Source organism: Phoenix dactylifera, chromosome 1 (genome assembly GCF_051530095.1).
Source record: "Phoenix dactylifera cultivar Ajwa chromosome 1, Ajwa_hap1_PhDact_Kaust_v1.1, whole genome shotgun sequence".
Taxonomy (NCBI): Eukaryota; Viridiplantae; Streptophyta; class Magnoliopsida; order Arecales; family Arecaceae; genus Phoenix; species Phoenix dactylifera.
In genome coordinates, this window is record NC_143190.1 from 49,303,282 (window position 1) to 49,331,244 (window position 27,963).

At 37.9% G+C, this 27,963-nt stretch overlaps 1 protein-coding gene across 3 annotated transcripts; it reads left to right on the top strand.

Moving 5' to 3' along the window:
* Positions 1 to 3,090: 3,090 nt before the first annotated feature.
* On the top strand, positions 3,091 to 17,881 carry LOC103722073 (alkylbase DNA glycosidase-like protein mag2). 3 transcript variants are annotated; one of them, XM_008812509.5, is made up of 2 exons: positions 3,091 to 4,289; positions 11,449 to 14,530. In XM_008812509.5, exon 1 carries the CDS (start codon positions 3,093 to 3,095, stop codon positions 4,239 to 4,241), a length of 1,149 nt encoding a protein of 382 aa, XP_008810731.2. In that variant the 5' UTR covers positions 3,091 to 3,092; the 3' UTR covers positions 4,242 to 4,289; positions 11,449 to 14,530. The 3 variants fall into 3 exon arrangements, with proteins under 3 accessions (XP_008810731.2, XP_088561039.1, XP_008810730.3); XM_088704913.1 differs by lacking the exon at positions 11,449 to 14,530 and adding an exon at positions 17,324 to 17,881 and having other exon boundaries at positions 3,099 to 4,289; XM_008812508.5 differs by lacking the exon at positions 11,449 to 14,530 and adding an exon at positions 11,273 to 11,442 and having other exon boundaries at positions 3,099 to 4,289.
* Positions 17,882 to 27,963: the final 10,082 nt, after the last annotated feature.

A 27,963-nucleotide genomic window follows, 5' to 3' on the forward strand; every position in this document is an offset into this window, starting at 1 on the left:
TTTGATGTTGCTCACCGTAATGCACGCAAGGGGAGTGTGGATGTTTGTGATCTTTGAAGCATGAATGGCTATAGTCGCAACGTTACAATTAGGATGGGTTAGGTTAGGGCTCAAGCTTGACCGCAGATTGAAATTTTCTAGCCCAATCCAACCTCTTTCATGGCCAACTTCAAGTTGGATGGAATTAGTTTCAAATTGGATTGGATTGATCAGTACTAGGGTAAGTTTTATAAGTAAGATATGACCGATCATAGATTGAATTTTTCTAGCCCAATCCAACCTCTTCCATGGCCAACTTCAAGTTGGATGGAATTAGTTTCAAGTTGGGTTGGATTGATCAATACTAGGTTAAGTTTTATAAGAAGATATGATTGGGAAAAGTTTTGGACTGTCTTTTGTTAGATAGATTATCTAATAGTTAGTTTAATTATTTCTGGATATATTTATAAAATTATTAAATTCAAAATGGCTGAAAATATAATTACATAAAAATATAGGAATATTTTTAACAATAAATAAGCATGTTGCATGTAATGTAAATATAGAAGTTGGTAGAGTTGTTTTGGGCGTGGTTTGGATTGGATTTAAGCTTGATTGCTATCCAAAATTGTTGAATTAAATTAAATATTTTATTTTTTTTGAAAATCGCGTTGCATATAATTACCACTTTTCTTTTTTTCGATTTCTTTTCTTCTCACATCCTTTATATAGGCCTGATGCCTATGTGCTGAATAAACTTATTGACGGCAACAATTTAAAATTCAAATAATTTTTCTAATCAGCCGCAAAGGGATCCAAACTAAGTCAGATCCCTTGCGGCCATGTGCTGAATTTGCCGACTCCTGCAAATTGATGACATATCTTCTTGTGCTTCTTTGATCCGCGACCTATTGCATCTTGGCCGCCCATGCTTCTGCTCGTCTGGCCTCTATGGAAGAGTCCGCGGACTCCTCCATGGATTCTGCATGCATTCCTTCCTTCTTTGACCCCTTGCTTATGCTTGGATGCTTGCCACTTGTCCCGTCCGCACGCGATCGCACGCGGTTCATACAATTGGACCGTGTCAACAGGCTCCTTTCTTCTTTTGGCCAGATTGTGCTTCTTTTGGCCCGCATCTGCTTCTTTTGATGCACCTGTTACCTTTTTTGGATGGCCCACGAGCCCATATAAAGAGTTCTAGGGATCATTTCAAAGGGACGAAAAATTTTTCTTCTCCTTCTTGTTCTTATTCATTTCTCCTCGTAATTCAATTATTTTTCTGAGTTTCTTTTAAGCTATCTGCAAGCGTGAACGTGCTGTTCTTTCTTCCCTAGAGGCGCACTGACGGAAAAAACGTGGTTCTGTACTGGAACGTTGTATCTCTAGGAGATCTGTGCCAGCGGACCTATATGTGGGGGGCATAAACTTTCCTAGGACAATGCGTCAGCGTGCTTCGATTCACAGGCCATCTTCTTTCATTTCTTCATTTTATTATTCTATTGTCAAGTAAATAATTTGCTAGTTTATTCTTCTTATTTACTGTTTATGAATATTAGAAACATTGAATTATTGATTTATCAATTATATTTGTGCATCTAGACTAACAAAAACAACTAGAATCTAGGAATAATTTTGAGGGTTGATCTCATGCCTCAACTGAGTTTATGAAATTTCTAGCAAGCAAACATAAATCCAATGGACAGCGTTCCACCCTACTAGCCATTTGGACTAACATAAATTTTTAAATAATATGTATATATGTACATGTATATGCACATGTACGTAAAAAACATGTATGTACAGATACATGTAACATGACAGGGGAACATTTGATACTTCTTCTCAGCCAAGGAATGCTCATGAATCGCAAACCAAGGTTTCAAGTTGTTTGCATTACAGCAATAAAGATGTTACACATTAACAACTAAATAATGGTCCTCATTTAACTATTAATTTGTTACAAATGTTGCGATGCAATTTAAATGATAGCCATTTAATAATTTTCCATTGTTAATATGTTTTTTATTCCCCTTTTTGATAAAAACATTGGTTTGATGATGAACTAGTAGTTTACGTTGATAAAAACATAACTATGGATATATTGATCCAAACATTGCTGTCACGAGTTTCAAATTACATATAATGCTGCTAAAGAAATATGTGAGAGGCAATTGGGCCGGATTAAGAGCAAACCTGTTGTGAGGAAGAGATCTGTGACTTGAGGAAAGGAGAATAAAATTATCGGGATAAAATCAAAAGTAATTCAAAAGTTTTATCATAATCATAAGAATATTTTTACCATATAACCAAGTACAAGCAAGAGGCTTGCAGGCATATCTGGTTAATTTTTAAATATTATCTTTCTTAATTTTTATTCAAATATATAATATATAGCATCTAGTGCTATAACTGTGTATGCACCTATCTTGAGCAAGTATCTAATCATAGCTTGAGGCTATATCTAGACAGCATTATTACACCGCCGAGATTACACAAAAAATAATCATTAAAAATAAAAATAAAAATAAAGAAATTTAAAATAAAAATACTACTAAAAATTGGTTTATATATATATATATACACATATATACATATATGTATTATCTACCAAGAATAATATATTAAGTGATAATAGGTTTGACCATCCCTGAGGGATGGAGTTAAACATGTGGTGCAAACTAGCAAGTGAAGTCGGGGTTAGGTAAACTGGGTGCATCCCAGGTGGTCCAAGCTGATCAGTGTATGGTCTCATCAAAGGAAAAATGACCTACAAATCAGCTAGTGAGGCATGAACCAAGTGACATGTACATCAGATACCTTCTCCAGGCTCAGGATCTATCCTAAGATCCTAACCCAATCGACTCCCACTTCGAATACTTCCAAGTAGAAAACCAACTAAACCGTCAAAAACCACCCTAGAACAATTTTCAATGACCAACACTACCCCTATCATCAACTCTATATTTTCTCGAACCCCAAGCCTTTTAGACCAGACTGGCGCGGGCAATAAAGTCATTCCGTTTTTCACCCACAAAGGCGAAAACTGAAGTCCAGTAAAAAGAGAAGACTGTCTCCTATTATTGTATTAATTTTTGTTAATTTTTTCGTGAGGGATGACTCAACGCGTCTGGCCGCAACCCCAACCCCAACCCCAACCCCAACCCGATCTCCATACCTCCGACCTCCGCCCCAACCCCCGCCTCCTCCTTTCCGTCTCTCCGCCCATGAGGGAACAAATCCTCTCCCAGCCCCACCTCTCCACCGCCCCCTCCGGCGTCACCGCCCAAGAATCCGGCGCCGCCGCCCAAGAATCCGGCGCCGCCGCACCAGAATCCGGCGCCGCCGCACCAGAATCCGCCACCACTGCCGATGCTAAGATTCCCTTCCGCCCTCGAAAGATCCGAAAGGTCTCGTCGGAGGGCGACCCCCAACAGGTCTCCTCCTCCGCCTCTACCAAGAAGGCCGCCAACAGCCGCGCCCCCGTCCTCCTTGTCGTCCCCCGGCCTCTCTCTGTCGAGGGAGAGATCGACAACGCCCTCCACCACCTGCGGGCGGCGGATCCCCTCCTCGCCCGCGTGATCGACGCCCACGACCCTCCGACCTTCCGGTGCCTCCATCCTCCCTTCCACTCCCTCACCCGCAGCATCCTCTACCAGCAGCTCGCCTTGAAAGCCGCCGCCTCCATCTACGCCCGCTTCCTCTCCCTCTGCGGTGGCGAGTCCGGCGTGGTCCCCGAGGCCGTCCTCGCCCTCACCCCCCACCAGCTCCGCCAGATCGGCGTTTCCAGCCGCAAGGCCAGCTACCTCCATGATCTCGCCCGCAAGTACCACAACGGCATCCTCTCGGATGCCTCCATCGTCGCCATGGACGACCGTTCCCTCTTCGCCATGCTTACCATGGTCAAGGGCATCGGCGCCTGGTCCGTCCACATGTTCATGATCTTCTCTCTCCACCGTCCCGATGTCCTCCCCGTCGGTGACCTCGGCGTCCGCAAGGGCGTCCAGGTCCTCTACGGCCTCGGCGACATCCCCCGCCCCTCCCAGATGGAGCAGCTCTGCGAGCGCTGGCGGCCCTATCGCTCCGTCGGTGCCTGGTACATGTGGCGCCTCGCAGAGAGCAGGGGCACCCCCACTATGGCTTCTATGGGCAGCGGAGCAGGAGTTCCTATCACAGGAGGAGGAGAAGGAACAGGAGGAGGAGCTCTGCCACAGCAGCAGGCTCAGCTCATTGACCCTATCCAGATGCTCCCGAATCTAGGGTGAGAGAGCTTCACATACGCTTAGATTCTTCGTCGCAGCTGGCTTGTTGAGGTGGCTCTCGATCTTTGCTTATACAACAACTTTTTTTATTGGCTGAGTTGCTGCCTGTTTTCTTCTAGTCTTCTGCTGTCGTAATGTTTTATTTGGTGGGTGCCAATGCTGTATTGATCATTAACTAGCAAACTTCCAAACCACTGCTTTCGAGACTCCTATTTATGAAACATAGATTGGCATTTCCTCTGCTTATGTAGTTTTAAAAAGAAAAAAAAAACACTTTCCAATACATATTGCAGGGTTTGCTACTTATTTCGTACCCTTCAGCAGTTATAGATCTGTAAGCATTGTTCATGATTGCTTTTGGCCATGAATGCACCCAAATCTGGACGAACTAAAATGGATTGTTTCACTAGAAAGTGGAAGAGCTACAAGTCGATCATAAGCGTATCTCCAACTATATCCACCTTTGTCCGAAAATGCACCCTCATCTTTGTGTCCATCTTCTGTAAAATATTTCCAAGGAAATGCAAGCGATTGTTTTAGGGATCTCTTATCCCTCAATTCTATCTACATCCTTAACTCATTCCACAACTTCTTTGATCTTGCGCTTCCTGAATTTCTATATTACAGTATAGCCCTCACCTTACCTTACTTTTATCATATATTGCTTAATCATTTGTAAGCATCATGCTGTAGGATATCTCCTCTTTGGTGATGGTTGGTGACAAATCTAAGAAAACAAAGCTTAAATTATTCAAAAATACCATATTATCCAATAGCATGTCATGCTGGTGTTTTACTAGCATCATGTGCAATTTATGTCATGCCGGGGTTTTACTAGCATAATGTGCAAGCATGTTATTCGTGGCTTAACTAGCATTTTATTCACTAGTATCTCAGGCTGGGGCCTTCACCTCTGAGAGGATACGTGCATCAACCTATTACTCGATCTTATTGCTTTATTTTAATGCTTTAATTGCTATATTATGTCAATGTGATGCATAGCGATGATGCATATTTATAAAATTGATGTTTGCTTGATTGACACCTTTTTTTCTTGCATTGGATATTCCATTGGAGTTGCTTTCCTAGATAATGTCAATATATGATCAACTAATTATTTGAGTTATACTGTAGCGCAGACATCGGTAATGTTCTTCAAGATTAATACTACAAATATGAAAGTTGTTTTGTGTAATATTTATGAGGCGCGAACATATATTCTGATGGTTCAAACTTCAAAGTATGTTCATTTATTGTAAGGATTCAAAGTGTTCTAAATTTAGCTAGATTGTCTTCATGAATCATTGGAGTATATACCAGCAGAGTTGCTTTTGTTTTTGAAGCACTAGGGCTATACACTTGATATGTTAAACATCACCTTTCGTCAAGGCCTATTGCTACCATGACCTCCCTATCTATACTATATTAAAAACAAGAGCTCTAACTTTTGGCCTAGTTCTTAAAAGATGTTGTCCATCAACTTTCATCCCTAGCATACTGGTAAAGACTCTCCTTTGTCTCCATAACTCTATAATGGAATCTTATTCAGATTTTATTCCAAAATCATCGTTTGCTTTTCTATGCAAATTTTATACTTTTTTGTGCTTTTTTGATTACCTGATTTCATCCTAAATCGGGTACTTCTTGATTCCTAATTTGTTGTCATGCTTTTCTCTCTTAATTTTTTCTAAACTTCTCCTAAATCACATCCCATAAGTCACTCTATTCAGCTATACTTTTTATTCCTTTTTTCTGTAACAAAGAAAAAGGAGAGAATTGAGATTTCTCACATGACATTTTTCCAACTATTCTATATTATTTTAGATCATTAGATTCCTTAACCCATGTATCACTCCTAATTCTATATTATTCAGCTCCCTTCAACCATTCTTGCTTTGTTGAATTAGTTCTATTTCTCCCAATCTTCTTAATTTTCTCATAAATTCCCAAGCAGTGAATCATTCCTAAGTTTTTGATATGGAGTTTTATTTTTAAATGTCCCACTTCTCTACAATTTCGGTTGTCAAAACCCATCCCAAGCCATGGAGTTCTTGATCGATCCTTATTTGCTAGCATAATTCTCTTTTTCCAAAATCTTTGGCATGAACAACCTTCTCCTCAATGTATGATATCGTAGTAATGGTTGTCTCTAATGTGCATTGCCCATGCTTGTTTGCTACTATTCCATTGAGGCATTTTTGTGCTGGTCATCATTCTCTCATTCATGTCTCTGGCCTTCTAAGATACTATGTATCAAGGTTCTTATCTTGGTCAGGATGCCAATTTGTATCACTATTGGCAACTCACTAAAGTTAGACAATAGAATGATATAACCAATATAAAGTGATATATCACAAAATTTTGGTCGATATGATATTTAGATATTGGTCAAGATCTCCTAGTGAGCCTTTTTAAAACTTTTAAAATTTGAAATTAATTTTTAATAACATTACATGGTAAATAATATTATGTTTGCTATATAATGGAGATTTTTATATCATGGTTCCTATAATTTTGGCCGATATCTCAAAATATGTTGGCCTTTTCCAATTTACCCAAATTCCCATCTCAACTAAGACGAATAGATATCTCGATGCATCTTGGTCTTTGTCACCCACTAAGATGGTCGAGATCTCCTGTCTTAAAAACCTTGCTCATTTTGCCTCTTTTCATCCCCTCCATGTAACATCCCTGACTGTTTGAGCCTTCAAATCAATAAAAGTCATGTATAATATTGTTTCTTCATAGTTAATATTTATTTCAAACTATACAAGTGTTGTTAATCATTCAATTAATATTTATTTTTCTTAAATTTTGTACATATTTTTCTTAACCTCAATAAGCTATTTGCTTTATAATCTTCAACTTTTCTTGGTCCCTTGTTTTTTATTATTGTTTAACTCTTCATCCTCGCTTAAGTCGCCCCACTTATTTTTATCTTGGTGGTGGCCTCCATTACATATTCTCTCTTTATATAGTGCTATCTCACAAATCTTGTATCTTGTTGGTAGAGAGAGTCCATGGTTCGTATTGTTTCAATCATAGAATCTTTTATCTTTTCATAACAAAACTTTTTGATCTTTATTTGCCTAATTTATTCCTAGTCCTCCATTTTTTTTTGATAATCTAATTGCTTTTTGCAAGTGCTCTATTGGCCTTATTCTTTGTGCATCTAAACCCAAATCACTCACCCTCCTTATTGCTATCTTACACACACATATCATCCTACTTTATACACTAAGCTTTGCACACATTCATTTTTATCTTGTACCAAAATTCACCACAGACCCTTTTATTTTCCCTGTTGATCTAATCGAAGAGAGAAGGAATCACTTGTTTTAATCTACTCAACTTGGAACTCTAATAGAAAATAATAAGAGAATAATAAAAGTTTGAAAGTAGGGTTTTTAGCCTTTTTTGCTTTCATTATTTTTAACTAATGAGTAATGCTTGCATTTATATTAATGCGATTTGCCTCTTTAATTCTATATTGGATTCGTCTTTTAGTAAAAAAGGGGTTTTTCTAAAATAGTAAAGAAATTATCTTGAAGTGATGCTTGTCTAGGAATAACTGAGGTCTGATAAACCTCTATGGGGTTGTTGCTCTATCACAATACTCGACAAGAGCTTTATTTGGATGCCTTGAATATTGAAAATAGATACTGAATGAGAAAGTTATGGGTCTGGATTCTGGAAGTTATGCTTTGTGATCATGCGCTGCATGTGACAAGTATTGTCCCCAAATCCTTGGGCAAACCTCCCCAAACCTATTTAAAATGGCCAAACTAGTCCACAATGGGTTTGGTGATCCTCCTGAATCAACTATAGCTTTTATCTTTATGATATAAACTTTCGGCATATTTCAATTCCCTTAAATTTTCGGCTTTTTCATTTATTTTTAGTTACATTTTTTTGAAAATTTCTACTTGGATCTTTACACTTTGCTAGCAAGTTTTCTTTTGCACATAGTTTTTTGTTTGTTTTCTCTTTCCGGTCCTTGATAATTTAGTCATCTGTCCTTGCTTCTGTTACTTGGACTGTCATTTCTAGCCTTTGAGATGTGTATCATGTACGTTTCGAACTAGACATGCGTCAAGCACTTGATGCTCATCAAAATTTTTCTAATTGCAGCTTTCAGAAATTGGTAGGAAGTTGGATTTCTCCAACTTTTAGTTCGATCCACTGTAATAATATTGAGTGAAAACCAACAAAAGTTAATATTAAGAGTGAGTTTATGTTCATTTTAGAGATTGGTTAAGAATGTGGCCATTAAAATGACTTTGTAAAATATAAAAAAAGGGTGGCTTGGTGCATGAGGCTCCCACCATTGCAAGGTTTCGAGAGTGTTAGATGTACGTAGGCTCACCCCGCATGCAAAGAGGCTATATGCATATTTCAAACCCATGACACCCAAGTTACGGTGGAGCAACCTTACCTTTGCTCCAAGGCTAACCCTTTGACTTTGTAAAATGCCCTGTTTCTAAATTTTTAAGCTAATTAGCAAGTTTGGATGAGAAGCATGCATTTTAGAAGACCTTAACAAATAATATTTTTTAATATATTAGTTTATAAAATATTTGATTATATTTTAGTTATTTTTTTGTGTTTGTATCTTCATTTTTTGTGGGGTCAAATAGTGGACATGTCTGTTTCGCTTCTCGTTGTGTCCATGCAATTCTGGTCTTTGCATAAATTTACCAATGCTTCTCATTTTACTTCCACTTCTTTTGTATATTTTTTTAATAATACGTTAGTTAGTTCCCTTTGTAGGCATTCACTTGCTTATGCTTAGACATTTTCTAGCCCTCTAAGCACTTGCTTTGCTCTTTCCAAGATATCTTTGACATTTAGCATATGATTGATGATCACTCTTCTATAGGACAGGTTTACAATCCTTACATGTTGCTTATTTTCTAAACCTACGAAGTGTACTGCTTGTGATGATTTTTGCTACTGCTGGAAGTAATTCGGCGCCCATTTCTCTTTTTAGTCTTTTATTAGCTTCCACCAAGACAATGATGTTTTATATTTAGATTATAGTCCTAATGTGCTCTCGATTCACCATTATTTTTCTAAATAGCTGGTTGAAGACAGGTCTAAGGCTTATATTAAAATATATGTAGTAACCATACTATGAACTATAGCCAAAACTATCCATCAGGCCTGTGCATACTATTTGGGATTGACTCTATTTGCAAATATCTCTGTACGTGGCCTCTAATGTTATTTCAAGCTTTAGTATGTTCTTTTCACATTATTCATGTTGACTTTGGTCTTCCCTTCTTCCTGCATCTGCTAACGAGGATTGAAAAAAATGCCCCTTCTTGCTAGAGTCTCCTTTAATTTTCACAACACATGCCCATACCATCTTAATCAATTTTCTATCAGTTGGTCCTTCATTCGTGCAACTCTTATGTCTCCATTAATTTACCCATATCTCACTTTCTTTTCTAGTTTTCCCAATCATTCTTCTCAATATTCTCATTTTTGCTATGTACGATTTATTTTCTTGAACTCTCTCCCTGCCCAATGTTTTGAGTCATACAGTGTTGAAGCTTCGTTGCCATTTTATGAATTTATTATTTGAGTAATAAAGGTATAATTGATTGGGTGGTGCTTTTAAAACCCCTTTGCATTGTTTAAATCTTACAATTCAGAATTTGATTCTTACAATGCTGATCAAAATGGTGCTAGGCAATAAATCTTATCCTTGGATCAGCATCATCTAAGATCATTAGATTCAGATACATGATGTGAATTATACAATCCCATGAGCGATAAGATTTAAACTAATTATGTTTTTTACATAATAAAGCATTTGAAAGAGTCCATTTTGTATAATATATTTGATTATGTGCCTTTTAAAGTACTTATAACTAATAAGCCTTTAGCATGGAAAATTAACAAGCCCATTATTGGGAGTTCATGGAGTTAAGTGCAGCAGGCAGCTTTTTGTTTAAAAAAAAAAAGGATCATATTTTAAAATCTGATTCTTTTTTCCTAAGACATTCTACCTAAAAGGATAATTGAATTAATAGGTTGTATATGGATATCTTGATCAATTGGGTATGATGTTAGCTTCATTATACATGCTATATGCAGGCTTCCAACATTGTAGAAACTATACTTCTTTGTTCTCCATTCATCTATTATATAATCAACTCATTTTTTTCCATTTCATATTTCTTTATTGTTTTTCCTTAAAATTCGGAAAATGTCTTATAATATGCAATTAGGTCTATGATTCGAATGATCTGATCTCTTTTGTGTTTGTATTCTTTATGTTTCCTTTCATCCTTAAGCTTGTTTGATTCATATTGTTGGCTAGAACCCTTTTCGCAGTATATTTGTCCTACAGTATACTCTTTCTCCCACATGAAGTTAATTGCTATTGGTAACCTTGTAATTACTTTTATAGATGGTGTTTCACTTATGAGACAAAAAGTCTTATAATTCCTTAGTTTAACGCTTTTTAATTACTTCACTTTACAATGCAAAAAAATAAAGTGAATTAGAATTGTAATGAGATGCTTGTTTGAGTTTTAGTTTTGACAACCATTCAAATGACTGTCAAAAACAAAAATGATGTCTAGTTTAAGTGAAAACAGTGATTATATGAGTTTATTAGTTTAATCAATGATGTTATTTGCATGAGCTAGTGAATGTAGTCAATGCAATGATCTATATCTTGTTCATGTATTTCAGAGCATTTGTATATTTGATGTGTTGTTTATCCTTGTGTTTTTTTGATAACTCTCCATGAATTTGTATTATATAGGTTCCACATGGGTTTGATTCAAGCAGCCCTTATAATTGAATCCTAGGTGCCAGTTTGCTGTTGCATGTTTAGTTTAATTGCCTAATAGGATATTATAGTGACTCTAAAACTTGCTCCATAAACTTTTTGGTGTTGGGGCATGAATTAGTTGTTCTGCATTTTCTTGAAAATTTTGGAGACTTCCTGTGTAAAATTATCTCTTCTCCTGTTGGTTTCCATCATTGTATTTGATCTCACCTTTAAGCCCTTTATGCAGATATGCCCATGTATGACTCGCCTTGCCAGTCATTTGCTAAATTTTACAACTATCTGTTTTGTTGTCAGCAAATCATAGTGGTTCTCCTAGGCTCCCAGGTGTTATCAAACATGTGGAATTTGGTGCTGGGGTGTTTCTAGATTCCATAACCCATTATGCCACATGTTCATTTTCAGGTGGTTCCTCCATCATCTATGAGCCTGCAGCCTGAGTTGTCAAACTCTAGGGAAATATTTTACGGTCTTAAGTTCATAAAGAACTCTAAAACCAGGAAAAAAATCTAAAACCATTATATTTGCTGGATTTCTGACTGAAACTAATGGGACCAATTTTTATTGTATATATGTGCCTAAACTGATATTTAGGCCAAAAGGAAAGACTTATCTTTTGAGGTCAGGCCTTTTGAGTTAAGCTTGCTATTGGGTGAGAATTTAGCATCTAAAATGCGTTTTTCACAATGGTCCACTTGCCTTTTGTGAGTTTTGATTGTATTTGTAGGCATGTATATGTTGTGATGTAGGACAATTACTGAAAAATATGTAATTTGTGGTGTTATTATTGATTCAAACTATTCAGGATTTTTTAAATCTTGCTAATATTTTTGAAGGCTTGGTGACAGATGAGCAGCCGGGGGGCTGCTTAGTGCCTAGGTGGGCACCCATAAATGAAGGCAGCCTCAAAAAAGATAAATCTAAAAGGAATAAATAGAAACAAAAGGGGTGTATCATGGATGAAACTTCCGCCATTGTGGGGTCTAAGGAGGATCAGAAGTACGCAGCCTCATCTTGATATGCAAAGAGGCTGTTTCTGTTTCAAACCCATTACACCAAAGTCACAATGGAGCAACCTTACGGTTGCACCAAGACCCACCCTCAAAAAAGAATAAATAGAAATGAATTTCTAAAATGATAATTATAATTCAGAAAATGAAGCATTGTATGTCAAATGCATTGATGGGAAGTACCAACTTGACAACATTCAATGCTGATTCATATATCAATCTCATTCTCCATTCTGAAATATGATGCAAGATATTAAGGCAGGCCCTTGTGTGGTTGCCGTACAACCCCAACTAGGCAACTCAAGGAGCCATTTATTTGAACAGTAGACCTTGCTTACATCTCGTAATCAGAAAAACCACCTGATGGGGTATAAGCTTCTATCAGAGAGCATATTTAATTTCAAAATTCTATTAAACTCTAAATTTTTAGCTTGTAATATTTTTCTTATCTTTCTTCTTTGTTTTTGTCTTATTTGATCATTGAAACTATATGTAATACATCTGATGATACTAAACTTATGATATACACTAAGATCATGTCGATAACTAAGTATTTTTTAAATCAATTGCTTCAAACTCTGAAAGTTGAAGTGTAATTCATTTGGCTTGGTTAAAACTGAATTGGAAACACAATCTTTGGATTTTGGTATAGACCCTATTATTGTTTCATGTAGAATCTCTAGCATTTCATCTAATGGCCTGCACCCTCGATATATATGATTGAACACAATGCTTACATTTAAGCGATAGTGTCTTTCCCATGTATATTGATAATTGATGGTTCTGGTTTGCATCTCACTCTTCGTAGCATAAATTATGAACAGACTAGAAGGGGTGTATGGAGACAATCTTATCAAACATTTGTGGAAGGGGGCAATTCTTACAAAATAATGGAAATAATATGAAATGGAGGTTATTGCTTATTTGTGATTTTATATGAATCTGGATATTCATATTGACACTAAACAGCAAGCTTTTAGCGTCACAAAATAACTGGAGGGGCTGATATACATATGGTGGCGATCGGTGCTGCTTAGTTGACTGCAGCAGAACACATCATGGTGTAAGTCATAATCTCGGAGCAAGAATCTGTGGTATGTTAAAAAAACTTCATAAAATACCTAAGTTATGAAAAAGTTTCCTAAATGACCATTTGAGATATGATTAGGGGAAAGTATAGGATTGTACCCCTTGCTTCCAATTATGCATCGTGTGGTGAATGATGGGATATGCAAATAAATGTCATGACACACAGGAAAAAGAAAAGCTTGGTACATCGTTTGTTATGACTGGATGAATGAAGACACCATGAAAATGGTATGGGTGAGATTGATACTCTTGAGACATAAACTGTGGTTTGCGAAATTTGTTGTCCTTTAGATATGAAAGGTAATCAGTTGAGTTTGTGTAGGAATTTTGATGAGATGAATTCTTTGTGCTTTTGTTGGTTGGATCTTGCAAAATTTGTTGTCCTTTAGATATGAAAGCAATCAGTTGAGTTTGTGTAGGACTTTGGATGAGATGAATTCTTTGTGCTCTCGTTGGTTGGATCTTACGGTGCTCTTATGATTGAGTAGCTATCTGATGTCCATTGGGGAAACTTAATGCAGCAAGGTTATCACCTGTTGTTTTGATGCTTTGAACTTTTTGACAAGTGAGCACCTTGGCAAATCTTGAAAAATCTTAACAAATCAACAGATTGAGCAGGTTAGAAATTTCACCTTATGTTGGAATGAGTACTTTTCAAGGGGCGGACTTAAATTTGAAATAACTAATCCCATATTGTCACAATTATGTCCTTGTTGCTCTCTGCAAAATCTAGGTTTCTTGAGAACTCCAGTTGCATTTTTTTTGGTTTTGTGCGAATATGTAAGTTTTAGAATAGCTACTTTATTCTTCTCTTTAAAAATTTTTACAATTATTGCTCCTCTTGCCCAGTTTACCTCTGAACTTGCATGCTTTGAAAAGTCCATTCATTTGAGAATCAATGGTATTGACATGCTACTCTTTAGGATTCAAGACTTGTTACTTGGTTGGTCTGAAAATTAAACAGCTTATGAATTCTTAAAAATTTCAAGATGTCACATATTGTTACCTAACAGACTACATATTGTATACCTACATGGAATAGTTGTAAATCAAAATTATGCTTATTTTTAGTCAAGGCAAATGAAGTTGTTTATGTCCGCCACAAATCTTTATAAACATATGTAAATTTAAAATACAGTAAGAACTTTAACAAGAATTGAACAGCTTATGAATTCTTAAAAATTTCAAGATGTCACATATTGTTACCTAACAGACTACATATTGTATACCTACATGGAGTAGTTGTAAATAAAAATTATGCTTATTTTTAGTCAAGGCAAATGAAGTTGTTCATGTCCGCCACAAATCTTTATTAACATATGTAAATTTAAAATATAGTAAGAACTTTAACAAAAATTATTTTTAGAAAATTATAGGATTTGACATTTACTCTGAATTCTTTGAAGAAGCATGCTAATCTTTTCTATTGATGGTACAAATCAATTCCAATATCTAGTGATTCCACTATGCTATTCGATCAGCTATGGGAAATTAATTACTTATTTTTAAAAGATGGCTTTTCGCTTCCACCATCTCTAAGCTCTGTTCATGGTTTAAAGCTGTTACATTCTGGCTTGACAATGTCTCATGACGAGTATCTTATTTTATGAAATATCATATCCAACTCACCAGTTTATTTGTCTGTCCACTCCTATCCAGCTTTAGTGGCGAATCTGTTGTTATTTATCTTTCTTTTGAGATTATTTGGAATTCAGTGGGCCTCTAAGGACTCTCATGGGTCTCTGGGCGTACAGGAAGCCTTAAAGCTTATAAATACAACTTCTTGTACTTTTAGTTATTTGGGCAGAAGTTAATAATCTCTCTCCTACCGGGTGCTACGACCTCTCCAGAGCTTCTAAGGGTCCTGATACTCTTCAAATCCTTTGGGGGGTAAGAGTGCCAAATCTGGAGGATTGGCAGGTGATCGTAATAAGCTGTAATGTTGATTCGTTGAGGTTACAGATCTGATCAACATGTCATTGCTCTGCTAGTTATTCCTAAATCTATCCCTTTAAATGCGATTTATTCTATTCCCCCACGGTATGTCTCGTTTCATGTTTTTTTGCTTGGGTGCTGCCTAAAAGTGGGCTTCTTAGGCCCCATTTGGAAGAGCGGTTGGCAATAAAGTTTTTGGAAATAAAGCTTTTATAAAAAGCTTAGTAACTATATTCCTAAAGTATTGTGAAATTTTAATATTTGTTTGGTAGACAAATTGAGAAATTACTTTTGGTATGATAAAATGACCATAAAAAATATTGGGTTTATTGCATGGATATCCTTCTAAATATCAGATTTTGCATGAATATCCTTCCAAAATTGATATTTGTATGTATACTTTTGTAAAACTCTATTATTGTACAAATGTCCGTAATATAACGGTTGTTCTAACGGTGTTAAAAAAATATATATTTATATTAATTAAAAATAAACTAAAATTTTAAAATTATCCTATTGTTCCTGTCTTCTTTTCATGCTATCGGTATCACGATTTATTTACATATCTAATTATTAAAGGTATTTTAGTCATTTTAATTTGAAACAATTAATTTTTTAACGTCGTTAGATAGCATGGGTGCATATGCAAAAACAAAACTAAAAAAAAGGGATAGAATGGCTAAACAAGTATTTTATGAGGGTATATATGCAAATATTAATTTTGAAAGGGTATTCATACAAAATTCGATATATAGAAGGATATTTATGCAAACAAATAAAAAATTTATATAGTATTATATAATAGAAAATAATAAAATATAATATGTATTAATATATAAATATATGTTATAGTATAATATTAATGCAATATAATATAATAGTATTATAATATAGTAATATAATATTATATATTATAGTATAATAATTTAATAAAATATTAAATTATTTAACATAACATATCAATGTATTATGATATAATGTAATATAATATTATATTTATAGTATAATAGAATAATAAAGATATAAAATATAATAATTATTAGCATAAATTAATTTTTCATCCTCTCGATAACTGTGATATAATATAATATAATATTAAATTAGTCAACATAACATATTAATGTATTACGATATAATATTTATAGTATGATATAATAATAAAGATATAAAATTTTATAATTATTAATATAAATTAATTTTTTATCCTCTCGATGATCATTTGTATAATTATTATATTTTATTATGGGTATTTTGATCCAAAAAAAATTATAACTCAAAACAGTTTTTCGACTATTTCTAAAAGCATTCTTTCGGAAAGTTAAAATGGCTTTCTAAAAATTTTACCAAACACTCATATTTTACCTAAAAGTACTTTTAGAGAGTTAGAAAGTGATTTTTGGCTCTCTAAAAAATTTTCCAAGCAGAGCATTAGTGCCGCCTGATGTAGCGGGGTCAAGGATGCACATCAAAAGGGCCTTTTGCAACTCTAGTAAAGGTCTCCTCAGCACATGGGTGGGCAACTACTATTGTGGGTAGTATCCCATTAAGAGGAGCAATTTCGGGGTCGCACGCTTTTTACATGGATAAGAGCAGAAAAGCAGGGCGTCTTCCTACATGTTTCCATGCGAAAAAGAAGTGCTATTGCACTTCTCTCTATCTCATAATCATGCACTTTAACCGAAGTTGAGTCGATGTTGCATGCGAGTATTTTGTGTCTTTTAGGGTTTGCAAGAGGAGACGTAAAGTGCCACAGCAGATTTTTACCGGTTTCCCAATGAGGCTAGTCTTGGACTTGATTTTGCCTCGGAGCACTAATATGATCCAGATGCCTGGAATTAAAACGTAGGTGGCCAAAATTTTCATACACTGATGACATAATATCTGAAAATAATATTCAGATCCTTACTAGCCAGAAATTGTGTCCATTTGAGAATCTTTCCTAAATGTTAAACCTGTCCTTCCGTAAGCCCTTTGTTTTGTAAATCTCTTAAGATGCTACTTCCTCACTGGTGCACCCGTACGTGCCCCTTCATCTGCTCCTGCTTCAAGCAATTAACTTCAGATCTAAGGTGATTCATGAGAAATGTAATTAAAAATCCCCTTGTATCATTCAGTTCTTTCTCTTTAATTGTCCACAATTTTTGGTAACTTATTCGGGTCTTTTTCTTCCATTATGTCAAAATATTTTCCATAAAAAACTGGTTTTTTCTTTGTGTTGTTTTCTTGACCATCTTGCGCATCTCCAGGGTGCCTAACCAGGTTGCCTTTCCGCTGCTTGCAAGTTGCAACAATATGAGGATCCTTTAAAGCATTGCATATGGACTGTGTCCGATAAGAGTGAAATCTTAAGGTTATTATGCAGCCCGCTAAGGTACTTCTTTTCTATCAAACGATTGTTTGACCAACGTGCATTCATCAAGAAGTGTGAGAACCCTAACATAGGGGCCCAAGGGACAACGTGGCGTCCATCCTTTGTTCCGAGATATCTGGGCAATGCCGAGGGATGGAGGGGCCTTTCAGGCCAAGCATGTGTTCTATGAAGCTAATGGAGCTGCAGATTAAGTGGCTGCTTATGTAGCCAGTCACTCCGATAGTACCTTATGTGTTGGTGATGGAGAGTTGCCTTTGGCACTCCAAGGTATTTTGTTTTTTGATTTTATTAGGTACATCCATACTCGTCAGGTATGATCCACCCGTCTTAGCAAAAAAAAAAAAAAAAAAGAACTCTGATGTAGCAGGCCTTTGTATTTATGTTCATTTTTCTTCTTTGCATCTTCATCTACAAAATTAAGCATATTACTTCATGCAGCTTCGAATTAAATCACCCAAATGATGAGTAGCATGTTCAAGAATTGATCATGAAAGGATGAACCTTCAAAAGCTAGTTCAAGCAGTAATATTAAAATCACAAAATTCTCTGAAGTGCCATGCTTTCGACAAATTACACTTATTCTTTCCCCTCAATTTTAGGACATCGCTTTGTAGGATGTTGTCCTCTGAGGTATATAACATGCTGAGGGCTCGCCGGTGCAACGACGATATACACCTACTATTTATGTGGTTGGGTTTCTGCCTCATCTCCAATACCAACCTTACATATTCAGAGAGGTAGATGTGTAGACTCACCTTGTATTTCCTCTAAAGCAGAAGGGATTGACCGGCATGCCAGCATAAAAAACCTTCCAGTACATCTCCATACTTCTGTTAATTACTTGACCCAAATCATAGAAAATACCTTTTTTCCTTCTTAAATTAAGTTAGTGGTTTGGAGTTATTCATATGGTATGATGCGAGCAGAGCAGAGCATGTCCAAGAAAATCCCTTATGCTTAATATACTAATAAAGATCAAGCATATGTGATGAATAATTAAAGCATGTCTATCCATTAGTTCTGAGGATGCTCATAGTAATAACTCCGAGCAAATGCTTCTTACTCTTTAAAGCGAACATTAATAGGGTTGTGCGTCATTTCTATGTGAACGTGTTCCTGGTGTCTGCATGGTATGGCAACATACTTTGCGAAGCCTAGTTTTGCATGGGCATTCTTGATGCTACTCAAAGCTGGCTCGTCATCAGGCGTAAATTGGAGGGGTGACAGTCCGGAGCATTGTCGATGATGGGTAGGGTTACTTTGGTGCAGTCGATTCTCTACTCTATACCAGTGTATCTGCTGGCAAACACCATTGTGCTAGTGGCCCTTCTGAGGTCATTGGAGCAGTTGTTTAGGGATTTCATTTGGGGCAGCCAGGGAGGGAGTAGGGGTATATACCTGATGGCTTGGGAGGTTCTTTGCCAGCCAGTACGTCAAGTCGGCCTAGGGATCTTGTCCTTGGTGATGAGGTGGAAGGTACTAGCAGTGCAACATGCAACCAGATTTATGCTGGACCCCGATTGCCTATGGAGTGCTCTTTTGAGGGCCAAATATAGAGTTCACATGGCGTCGAGAGAGTTCCAGGTTGGTCGTCATTGTTCCTTTATATGGAGGGAGATCTGCTCCTGTTCACCGATGGTGAGGACTGCGATCAATTGGGCTGTGGCTGTGGGCATTCTATCGATGCCTTGGAGGATAGCTGAGTTCTTGAGCAGGCACTCTATCGCATTCCGACTTTTCTCGATCCATCGAGGCTGGAGGGCCATCGAGTTAGTAATTTGATAGTTTCGAGCCGGAGCAAGTGGGATGAGCCTCTAGTTCGAGATGCCTTTAGGGTGCAGCTGGCCGAGTAGATCCTGGCTATTTCATTGCCCGCGGCAGAGGTGACGGACAGGCTAGTATGGGCGGCTACAGGCAAGTCCAGGGTACGTACCGCCGATATTTAGGAGGCTATGGGCTAGAAGGTGGTTAGGCGGATGGATGGTAGGTGGATATGGAGGTTGCCGGTTCATCCGCGTGTTGCCTTGTTTCTATGGAAAGTGGCGTGGGGCGGCCTACCTATAAGGGGCGTGTTGGTGGGGAGGAGTGTTCAGATCACTCCGTGTTGTGCCTGGTCCCTAGTTGGGGAGGAGTCCATTAGTCATATGTTGCTTGGATGCGAGCGGGCAGCATAGATTTGGAGCTATGCGGGCCTCTCCAACACCAGACTATCCGATCTATAGATGACCTACTACACCAGTTGAGGGAGACCACGCGGAGTCCGCGGTCGTTGGCGCGGGGGATCCGACTAGCCTATGTGGCGTACCACATATGGTTGGATAGGAATGTCCGGATTTTCGACGATAGGCGGGAGACTTCGTGGAGTGTTGCCGAGAGAGCCGCATCCAGGCGGGTGAGATCATCAGGACTACTACAGCGAGTTCATCTAGGATGGCCAGGGACGTCTAGGACCCCTGTTTGGCTACTTCAGCGCCCAGGTTCCTCCTTATCTCTTGGGAGCCTCCACCCTCCGGCTATCGAAATGTGAATTTTAATGGTAGTGGTCCTGGAGATGGCAGCAAGGCTGGCGTGGGATTTGTGATCAGAGACCATGATTCACAATTGATTGCTGTGGGCGGGCAGAGCACCGGTGGGTTATCAGTTATACAGGCGGAGCTCCGAGCAGCATGGGAGGGCTTCTCCTACACGAGATGGAGGCTGGGGGCCGAGCGCATCATTCTTGAGAGAGACTCAGCCACAATGATCAACTGAGTACGAGAGGAGGGATGGAGGAGGGATGGGAGTCCCCTGCTATGTGACATTCGTCTAATGTTGAGAGACTGTTATATCTTCCAGACAGTGCACGTGTATCGGAAGGTGAACAGGACTGCAGACTAGGTGACTTCCTATGCTGCGCAGCACTCCGAAGAAGTTCTTAGCCACATCTGGGGGCACCCCTTGGCCTTTATGCCAGATTGTAGCTTTTGATTCTGTTGGCTACACCTACACTAGAGTAGGGCGAGCAGCCACTATACCAAAAAAAAAAAAAAAACTAGCTCGTCCCAAATTGCCGAACCAAATCATCTTGGTGGTGGTTGTTGTGAATCAAAAAACTCTAACTCCTTTGACTGCCCGTGTCCATCTCACAACCTTGTGGCCATCTATTATTGGGCCTCCCTAGCCATTTTTCATTCTAGTCTTATGTCCTTTTGCAAAAACGGTGGTGCAAACATGTACTTTAATAAAATTTAAAAATCATCCGAGAACTACGATAGCAATCATCAGCCACACACAGGGTACATTCATTTGGGTAGATAATTGTTTTAGTGTTCGTTGCGCGCTGGATCAATTAACTTGGTATTGAAATAGTGGGCGAATTATCAAGCAAGGTTCGTAGACATAAGTTATATGATAGATGGTTGGTTTTCATTTCTTCGTTCTTCAGCCAGGCAAGTCAGTGACCGATCGAGTAATTGGTCTAGGACTACTAAACAGAGCATATATTGAAGCGTGTCGGATCTCAACATTGTCATTAACGTGCAGTTTGATGAAAAGCAGTCTGATGAGTTATATTAGCAAGACCAAGTGTTGCACAATTCCGTGCTTGTTCCAATGCTATGATATGGTCCTGTTTTGTCCCTCCACGCATGGGTACGTATAGGTTCCGTCCATCCTAGCTGATGTCGTTCGGTGGCAATATGCAGTTGGAGTTGTTAGAATGATTTCAAAATATGGGCTTACACTGATTGCGTATTTTTGTTTTATAAAACGGGTTAGACGTATGGCTCAGAATGATACTATGGTTAAGCCCAATATGATGTGTGATCATTTTGTTTTATGGGCTTTGGTGCACCTTGGATGTATAGGATTGAGTTCTATTTATTGTGGTACTTTTGGTATGTAGGCCAGAAAACCCAATTAGAGTTTTGGAGCCTTTAATGGGAAGGCTCCTCTATGTTTCCTATATATAGGCTATGTCCCCCTTTCCTCTCTATGTGGTTGATAGCTTGCCCCATTGACGGCTATCTTTTGTGAGGAGTAAGGAAGGGAAGATCCAGCCGCTATTATTCCAGATGATTGAAGATCGTATTCAATATGTCTTCCGCAGGTATATCTCTCAAACTTGAATACGGTAATTATGTGATTCTAAATCTTAGCATGTTATTATTTTTTTACAATTAACAATTGGTATCAGAGCCTCCATGCTAGGATTAGAATCCTTCATATACAATTCTTTTTTTATCTGGATTTATGGATTTTATACATTGGTGAATGGATCTTCTGCATAAATCGATCTTCCATTGATAATCAAATATCTGCTTTGATTTTATTTTAGTTTTGAATGAAATATGATTGTATATGATTTTCGAATTAAAAAAAAAAAGAAAAGGGTTTTCACTGTTCATCTTCTTCCTTTTCTTTACCGTGAGCTCTTCTTCCATGAAACAAAAAAAAAGGGGAAGGAGAGGCAAGGCCTCCCCGGACTCGCGTCCGGCCTCCCCGGACTCGCGTCCGGCCTCCCCGGGAGGCGGACGGCATGGTCCCGCGGCGTGGAGGCCTTCTCCCGGCCACCCCACGGCCGGCCGCAGGCCGTGGGGGCTTTCTTCCGGCCACCCCATGGCCGGCCGCAGGCCGTAGGGGCCTCTCGACGTGGGGCTTTCTTTCGGCCACCCCACAGCCAGCCGCAGGCTGTGGGGGCCTCTTGGCATCAGGGGTTTTCTTCCAGCCACCCCACGGCCGGCCGCAGGCCGTGGGGGCCTCGCGGAGTCGGGGGTTTTCTTCCAGCCGGCCGCGCGGCGGCCTGGGGATCCTCGCCAGCCGCTCGCAGTGGCCGGCGTGGGTGGCAGCCATTGGTGGCAGTCGCGGGCTGCCACCATGGGACAGCCACGGGTAGCAGCCACGGGCTACTTCCCACACACAAAAAAAAAAAAAAAAAGAAGGGGAACAGCGGCAGCCAGAGGAAGAAGAAAGGTCAAAAAAAAAAGGGATTTAGGGTTTTTCCCTTTTGATTGGGCTTGCGCCTACTAAGCCTAACCTGAATAGGTCCATAATTGCAAGTTGGGTCCTTTTATTTAGTCAGCCCATGTTTATTTCATTTTGCATTTTAATGGACCAGAATGGATCCATGGTTGCAGGTTGGGCTCTTTTATAAACCAGCCCAATTTTATTTAATGGACCATAATGGGTTTTGGGCCTGGGCTAAGAGTTAGTAACCCATTTAATTATTGTTTAAATACTGAATAATTTAAATTAGGCCCTCATGCATATTAATTATTAAAATGTTAAATTTTGGACATATTTTGCTACCATATATGCCTTGAATTTTGTGATTAACTTTTTTTTTTGTTTAAATCACATGTGATTTTGATTATTTTGTAGTATGTTTAAAGGTTATGATTTTGTCACATAACTATCATTTTATGATTGAAATTTGTTGGGCATAGAGACTATCCTTATTTTTCCATTAAGAGAATATTTTGAAATTGAAGTGGGTGGTAGTCACCAAAGTGGCACTCTCACTGATATTTATCTGATTTTCTCAACAACAACATAAAAAAAGGGGTAGCATTGCATTTTGCCAAATCATTGAATGTAATATCTTGCCCGAAGGTGTTATTGTGTATGATGATTTGGAAAAATGACATGAAGTGATTAATGGGATTGCATTAGCCTAGAATCATTCTCTGCCCAAAGGTGATGGTGTTTCGAAAGCTGATGTGATTTTGTTAATTAGCTTCATTATATGTCTTAAGAGTACCTTGTAGCGTGTTGTGTTGTTAGCCCAAAGGCGACTCTACAATGATGCACCGAGGCTCTTACCGTAATTAGACTTATATGTTTTTCAAGTTGATTACGGACTATCTAATTAATAGCCCAAGTTGATTAGATAGATATGTTATCATCCATTGATTGCATACATCACTTTTGGATGATATTAAATAAAATATGTTGTTTCCGCAGTTTTGAATGCCTCTTTTCTATCAAGCCAATTGTCTGCTATTGCAACCTTGACTGGAAATAATTATATGAGATGGAAACGAAACATAGAAATAGCACTGGATTTCTTGGGTTTAGATTTTGCTTTAGAAGAGCAACACCGAGCTACAACCTCTCTGATGCACTAGTAATTTCAGCACCTCTTCACAATCTGCAGATCCTCTCAAATCATGAGCTAGGCTTCGGGTTCAATTTTGATAGTCAAGTAATGGTTTAAGTTTTATGTAGGCAAACAGATAGATCCCAAGCTCATCTACTGGGTCTTATTGGGGAATTTTGAAGGTGTCGATAAGCATGGCTTTTCTAGGCAGAAGTTAATGAGGGTTTTCAAGTTAAAAAAAAAAAAAACAAATGATGATGGGTTTTTTGGAATCAAACAACAGTTGTACTGACATGGAAAACAAACCGCTCGCTGATCACAGATCCATACTTAGCAGCAATGAATGGAGTGATGTGAGCAACAGACCAACTTGCTAATCAAAAATCTGCACTTAGTAAACTGGTCACGGTTAGTAAGCTGAGGGCTTTATAAGAGCTGAGTATTGAGACAGCATGTTTATAGACAATTAAGAGATTGATTTGAGCATCGAAAAGGGCTTATAAGGGTTGCTTCAAGAGCAGACCAAGCTAGTATAATCAAATCTGAGCTAAGTCGGACCAGAAACCTTTATTCAGGCTGATGGCTACTTTTGATAGTTGAGGCTATATGCATGTAGAACTTGAAGCAGATTTAGGCTGGTTGGGTGCAGAAAAAGGAAAAAGAATAGAAAATATTCTAAGAAGGGGAGGAAGAAAGAAGACTTTCTCCAGACTCCCCATCTTGGTCAAGCCTTTTACTGAAACAATAAAGCCCCTAAGTTGGTTCAAACTTGAAATTAATTTTTAAGGAATCAAAACATTAGAGAAAGTAATATGTGACCTTGTCATAACCAATACAAAGGTCAACTCATCTCAACATTTTTGTCAAGATTCATCCAACATCTTTAATATGTCCTGAAATCATGGCAGACTCCATGAGGACTACTACAGCTAATTGATATGTCCTAAATATGTGGCGGACTCCACAAGTCCTACTATAGTTTATTGGCATGCCCTATCTATTTTGGCAACCATGACATTCAATATGAACCTGCTAGCATGGTCGCTTTATGGTCCAATTTCATGATATAGTCACCTGCAATAAGGCCTGTACTACACCTACTATTAACGGCAAAATGCAATTTCCCCAATTGCTTGGAATGAAAGATCTAGTCATCGAGCCTTTGTTGGTTTTGATGCAACTGACATATTTTAAGCCATCAATAAGCATCCATTTTCTGTGGTATGGCATAAGCATTTAGGGCACATTTCAAAGAAGCGAATGGAGAGATTGATGAAAACTGAGATTATGCCCTCTCTGAATTTTTTTTTTGGATTTTGACACTTGAATAGATTGCATAAGGAAAAAGTTGACCAAAAAAAAATACAAGAAAGGGATCTACTAGAAGCGATTGTCTTTTGGATCTTATTCACTCCGATATTAGTAGACCATTACCTTCTACTATATGTGGGAACAAATATTTCATAACCTTCATTGATGATTTTTCGTGTTACGGTTATGTTTACTTAATTAATGATAAATCCCTCGCTCTTGAAAAATTCAAGATATTTAAAATGAAAGTTGAAAAATAATGTGGAAAAAGTATTAAAGTTGTAAAATCTGACCGTGGTGGTGAATACTATGGTTAGTATGACGAGTCCGATCAGAACATGGGTGATTTTGCGAGATTTTTACAAGAATGTGGGATAGTTCCTCAATACACAATGCGAGGAATATCTAAGCAAAATGGTTTTTCTAAAAGATGTAATCGGACTCTAAAGGATATGGTCAGGAGTATAATGAGTAGAACAAAATTTGCCAGAATTCTTATGGGGTGAAGCATTGAAATCTGCCATATACATTCTGAACAGGGTTCCTAGTAAAGCTGTTGAGAAAACTCCTTTTGAATTGTGGACAGGTCGTAAACCCAGTTTAGTCTATTTTAAATTTTGGGGCTGCCCAGCTGAGGTTAGGATTTATAATCCTTATGAAAAGAAATTAGACCCCAAATCCACACCTGGTTTTTTCATTGGGTATCCAGATAGATCAAAAGGCTATAAGTTCTATTGTCTTAATCGTGGCACCAAAATTGTTGAGTCCATTACGGCGAAATTTTTGAAAGATGATGTTGGTAATAGTAAGAGCTCTATGTTAAATAAAATTTTTGCTGAACCGGATCAAGTTGTGGTTCCGATTTCCGTTGTACAAGAAAAAGTTATTTCTCAGCCAATTACAACAGTTAATGAAGAACCTGAGCATCAAGAAGAACTTCACGTTCCTCCTCCAACATCAGTAGAGTTATTTTCTGAACCACAAGTTAGGAGATCACAAAGGGAAAGAAGGTCTGCCTTGCCTAATGACTATATTGTCTATTTACTGGAGAGTGATTTTAATATTGGGCATAATATTGATCCTGTTTCTTTTAATGAAGCATTAACTAGACCTGACTCCGATAAATGGCTGAATGCCATGGAATATGAAATGCTTTCTATGAAGAGAAATAGAGTTTGGAAACTTGTTGAACTTCCACCACATGTTAAGACCATAGGTTGCAAATGGGTTTACAAATCCAAGTTAGACTCAAAAGGGGATGTTGAACGACAAAAGGCTAGACTGGTTGCCAGAGGGTTCACTCAGCGAGAAGGCATCGACTATAATGAGACTTTTTCACTAGTTTCATCCAAAGAATCCTTTAGAATTATCATGGCACTTGTAGCACACTATAATTTGGAGCTTCATCAAATGGATGTTAAGACAGCGTTTTTAAATGGAGATCTCTATGAAGAAGTTTACATGAGGTAACCTGAAGATTTTGTCGTGGAGGGAAAGAAAAAGTTGGTGTGTAAGTTGAACAAATCCATACACGGGCTCAAGCAAGCATCCCGATAATGGTATTTGAAATTTGATGAAGTTGTGCTTCTCTTGGTTTTGTTGAAAATACAGTGGACCAATGCATTTATCTCAAGATCAGTGTAAGAAAATTCATTTTTCTTGTTTTGTATGTGGATGATATTTTACTTGTCAGTAGTGACTTAGGGTTACTTCATGAGACAAGAAAATATCATCTGCTAATTTTGAAATGAAAAATCTTGGGAAAGCTTCTTTTATACTTGGTATTGAGATACAACGTGAAAGAGGCCATGTTTTGTTGGAACTTGCACAGAAGATATACATCAACGCATCCTAGAGAGGTTCAATATGCAAAACTGTGCACCCGGTGATGTACCTATAGTAAAAGGGGATAAGTTTAGCAAAGCCCAGTGTATAAGAAATGAACTTGAAAGAGAATCTTTGAAGAACATACCCTATGCAAGTGCTGTAGGGAGCCTGATGTATGCTCAAGTTTGCATTAGACCTAACATAGCCTATGCAGTGAGCGTCCTTAGTAGATTTAAATCGAATCCAGGACAAAAGCATTGGAAAGCAGCTAAGAAAGTTATGAGATATTTGAAAACGATTGAAGGTTATATACTTACCTTTCAGCGTACAAATCATCTTGAGGTGGTAGGCTACTCAGATTCTGATTTTGCAGGATGTCAAGATGATCTGAAGTCAACTTCAGGTTATGTTTTTATGATGACTGGTGGTGCTATTTCTTGGAAAAGCGTTAAGCAAACTCTAGTGGCTTCTTCTACTATGCAGAATGAATTTGTGGCATGTTATGGAGCTACGGTCCAAGCCATTTGGTTTAGAAATTTTATTTTGGGACTGAAAGTTGTTGATTCCATCTCGAGACCAATTACCATCTATTGCGATAATAGTGCAGCGGTATTCTTTTTAAAGAATAACAAGAGTTCTGGTGGCTCTAAGCATATAGACATCAAGTATTTGGTAGTCAGAGATAAAGTTAAAGAAGGGCAGACAAAAAATAGAGCATATAAATACAGAGGCAATGATTGCGGACCCATTGACTAAAGGACTCGCACCGAAAGTTTTTAGGACATATATTGCTAATATGGGCATTGTGGAAACCTTTGATATTTTTGGTTAGTGGGAGTGATTTATGTAAAAGAACTACGTTTTGGCTTGATCTTCTTTACGGGGTACGTAGGCAACCCATATGCTTCGGGTACAGCCTCTTTCAATTATAAAAATATTTATCTCCCTATTTATAATTCTGTATTTTGTGTACAAAAATAATAATTATGTTTGAGCATGCATTGCATATATGTCTTTTATTATGATATCATTTTGATCTCGAGATATAATGCATAAAGACATGATGTGAGTCTTTTTTGAGACATGTGGCTTCTTTTGAAGCATTTTGAGGACCGATATGAATTAGCACATCTTTGATCACATTTTGGTGCTAAATTCATGCTACATACTACCACATTGGTTGGAGGATGGGGATCCATATCGATAAGGATGTCAGCATTTGTAGCTGTGGAGTGGTCTTACATCGATTAAATGGTGTAACGACTTCCATGCTCAATGTTGATGTTCTTGTTGGACCGGAT

Bases quoted from the DNA above. Each gene is read 5' to 3' on its own strand.
- LOC103722073 (XM_008812509.5), top strand. From the start codon at position 3,093: ATGACTCAACGCGTCTGGCCGCAACCCCAACCCCAACCCCAACCCCAA.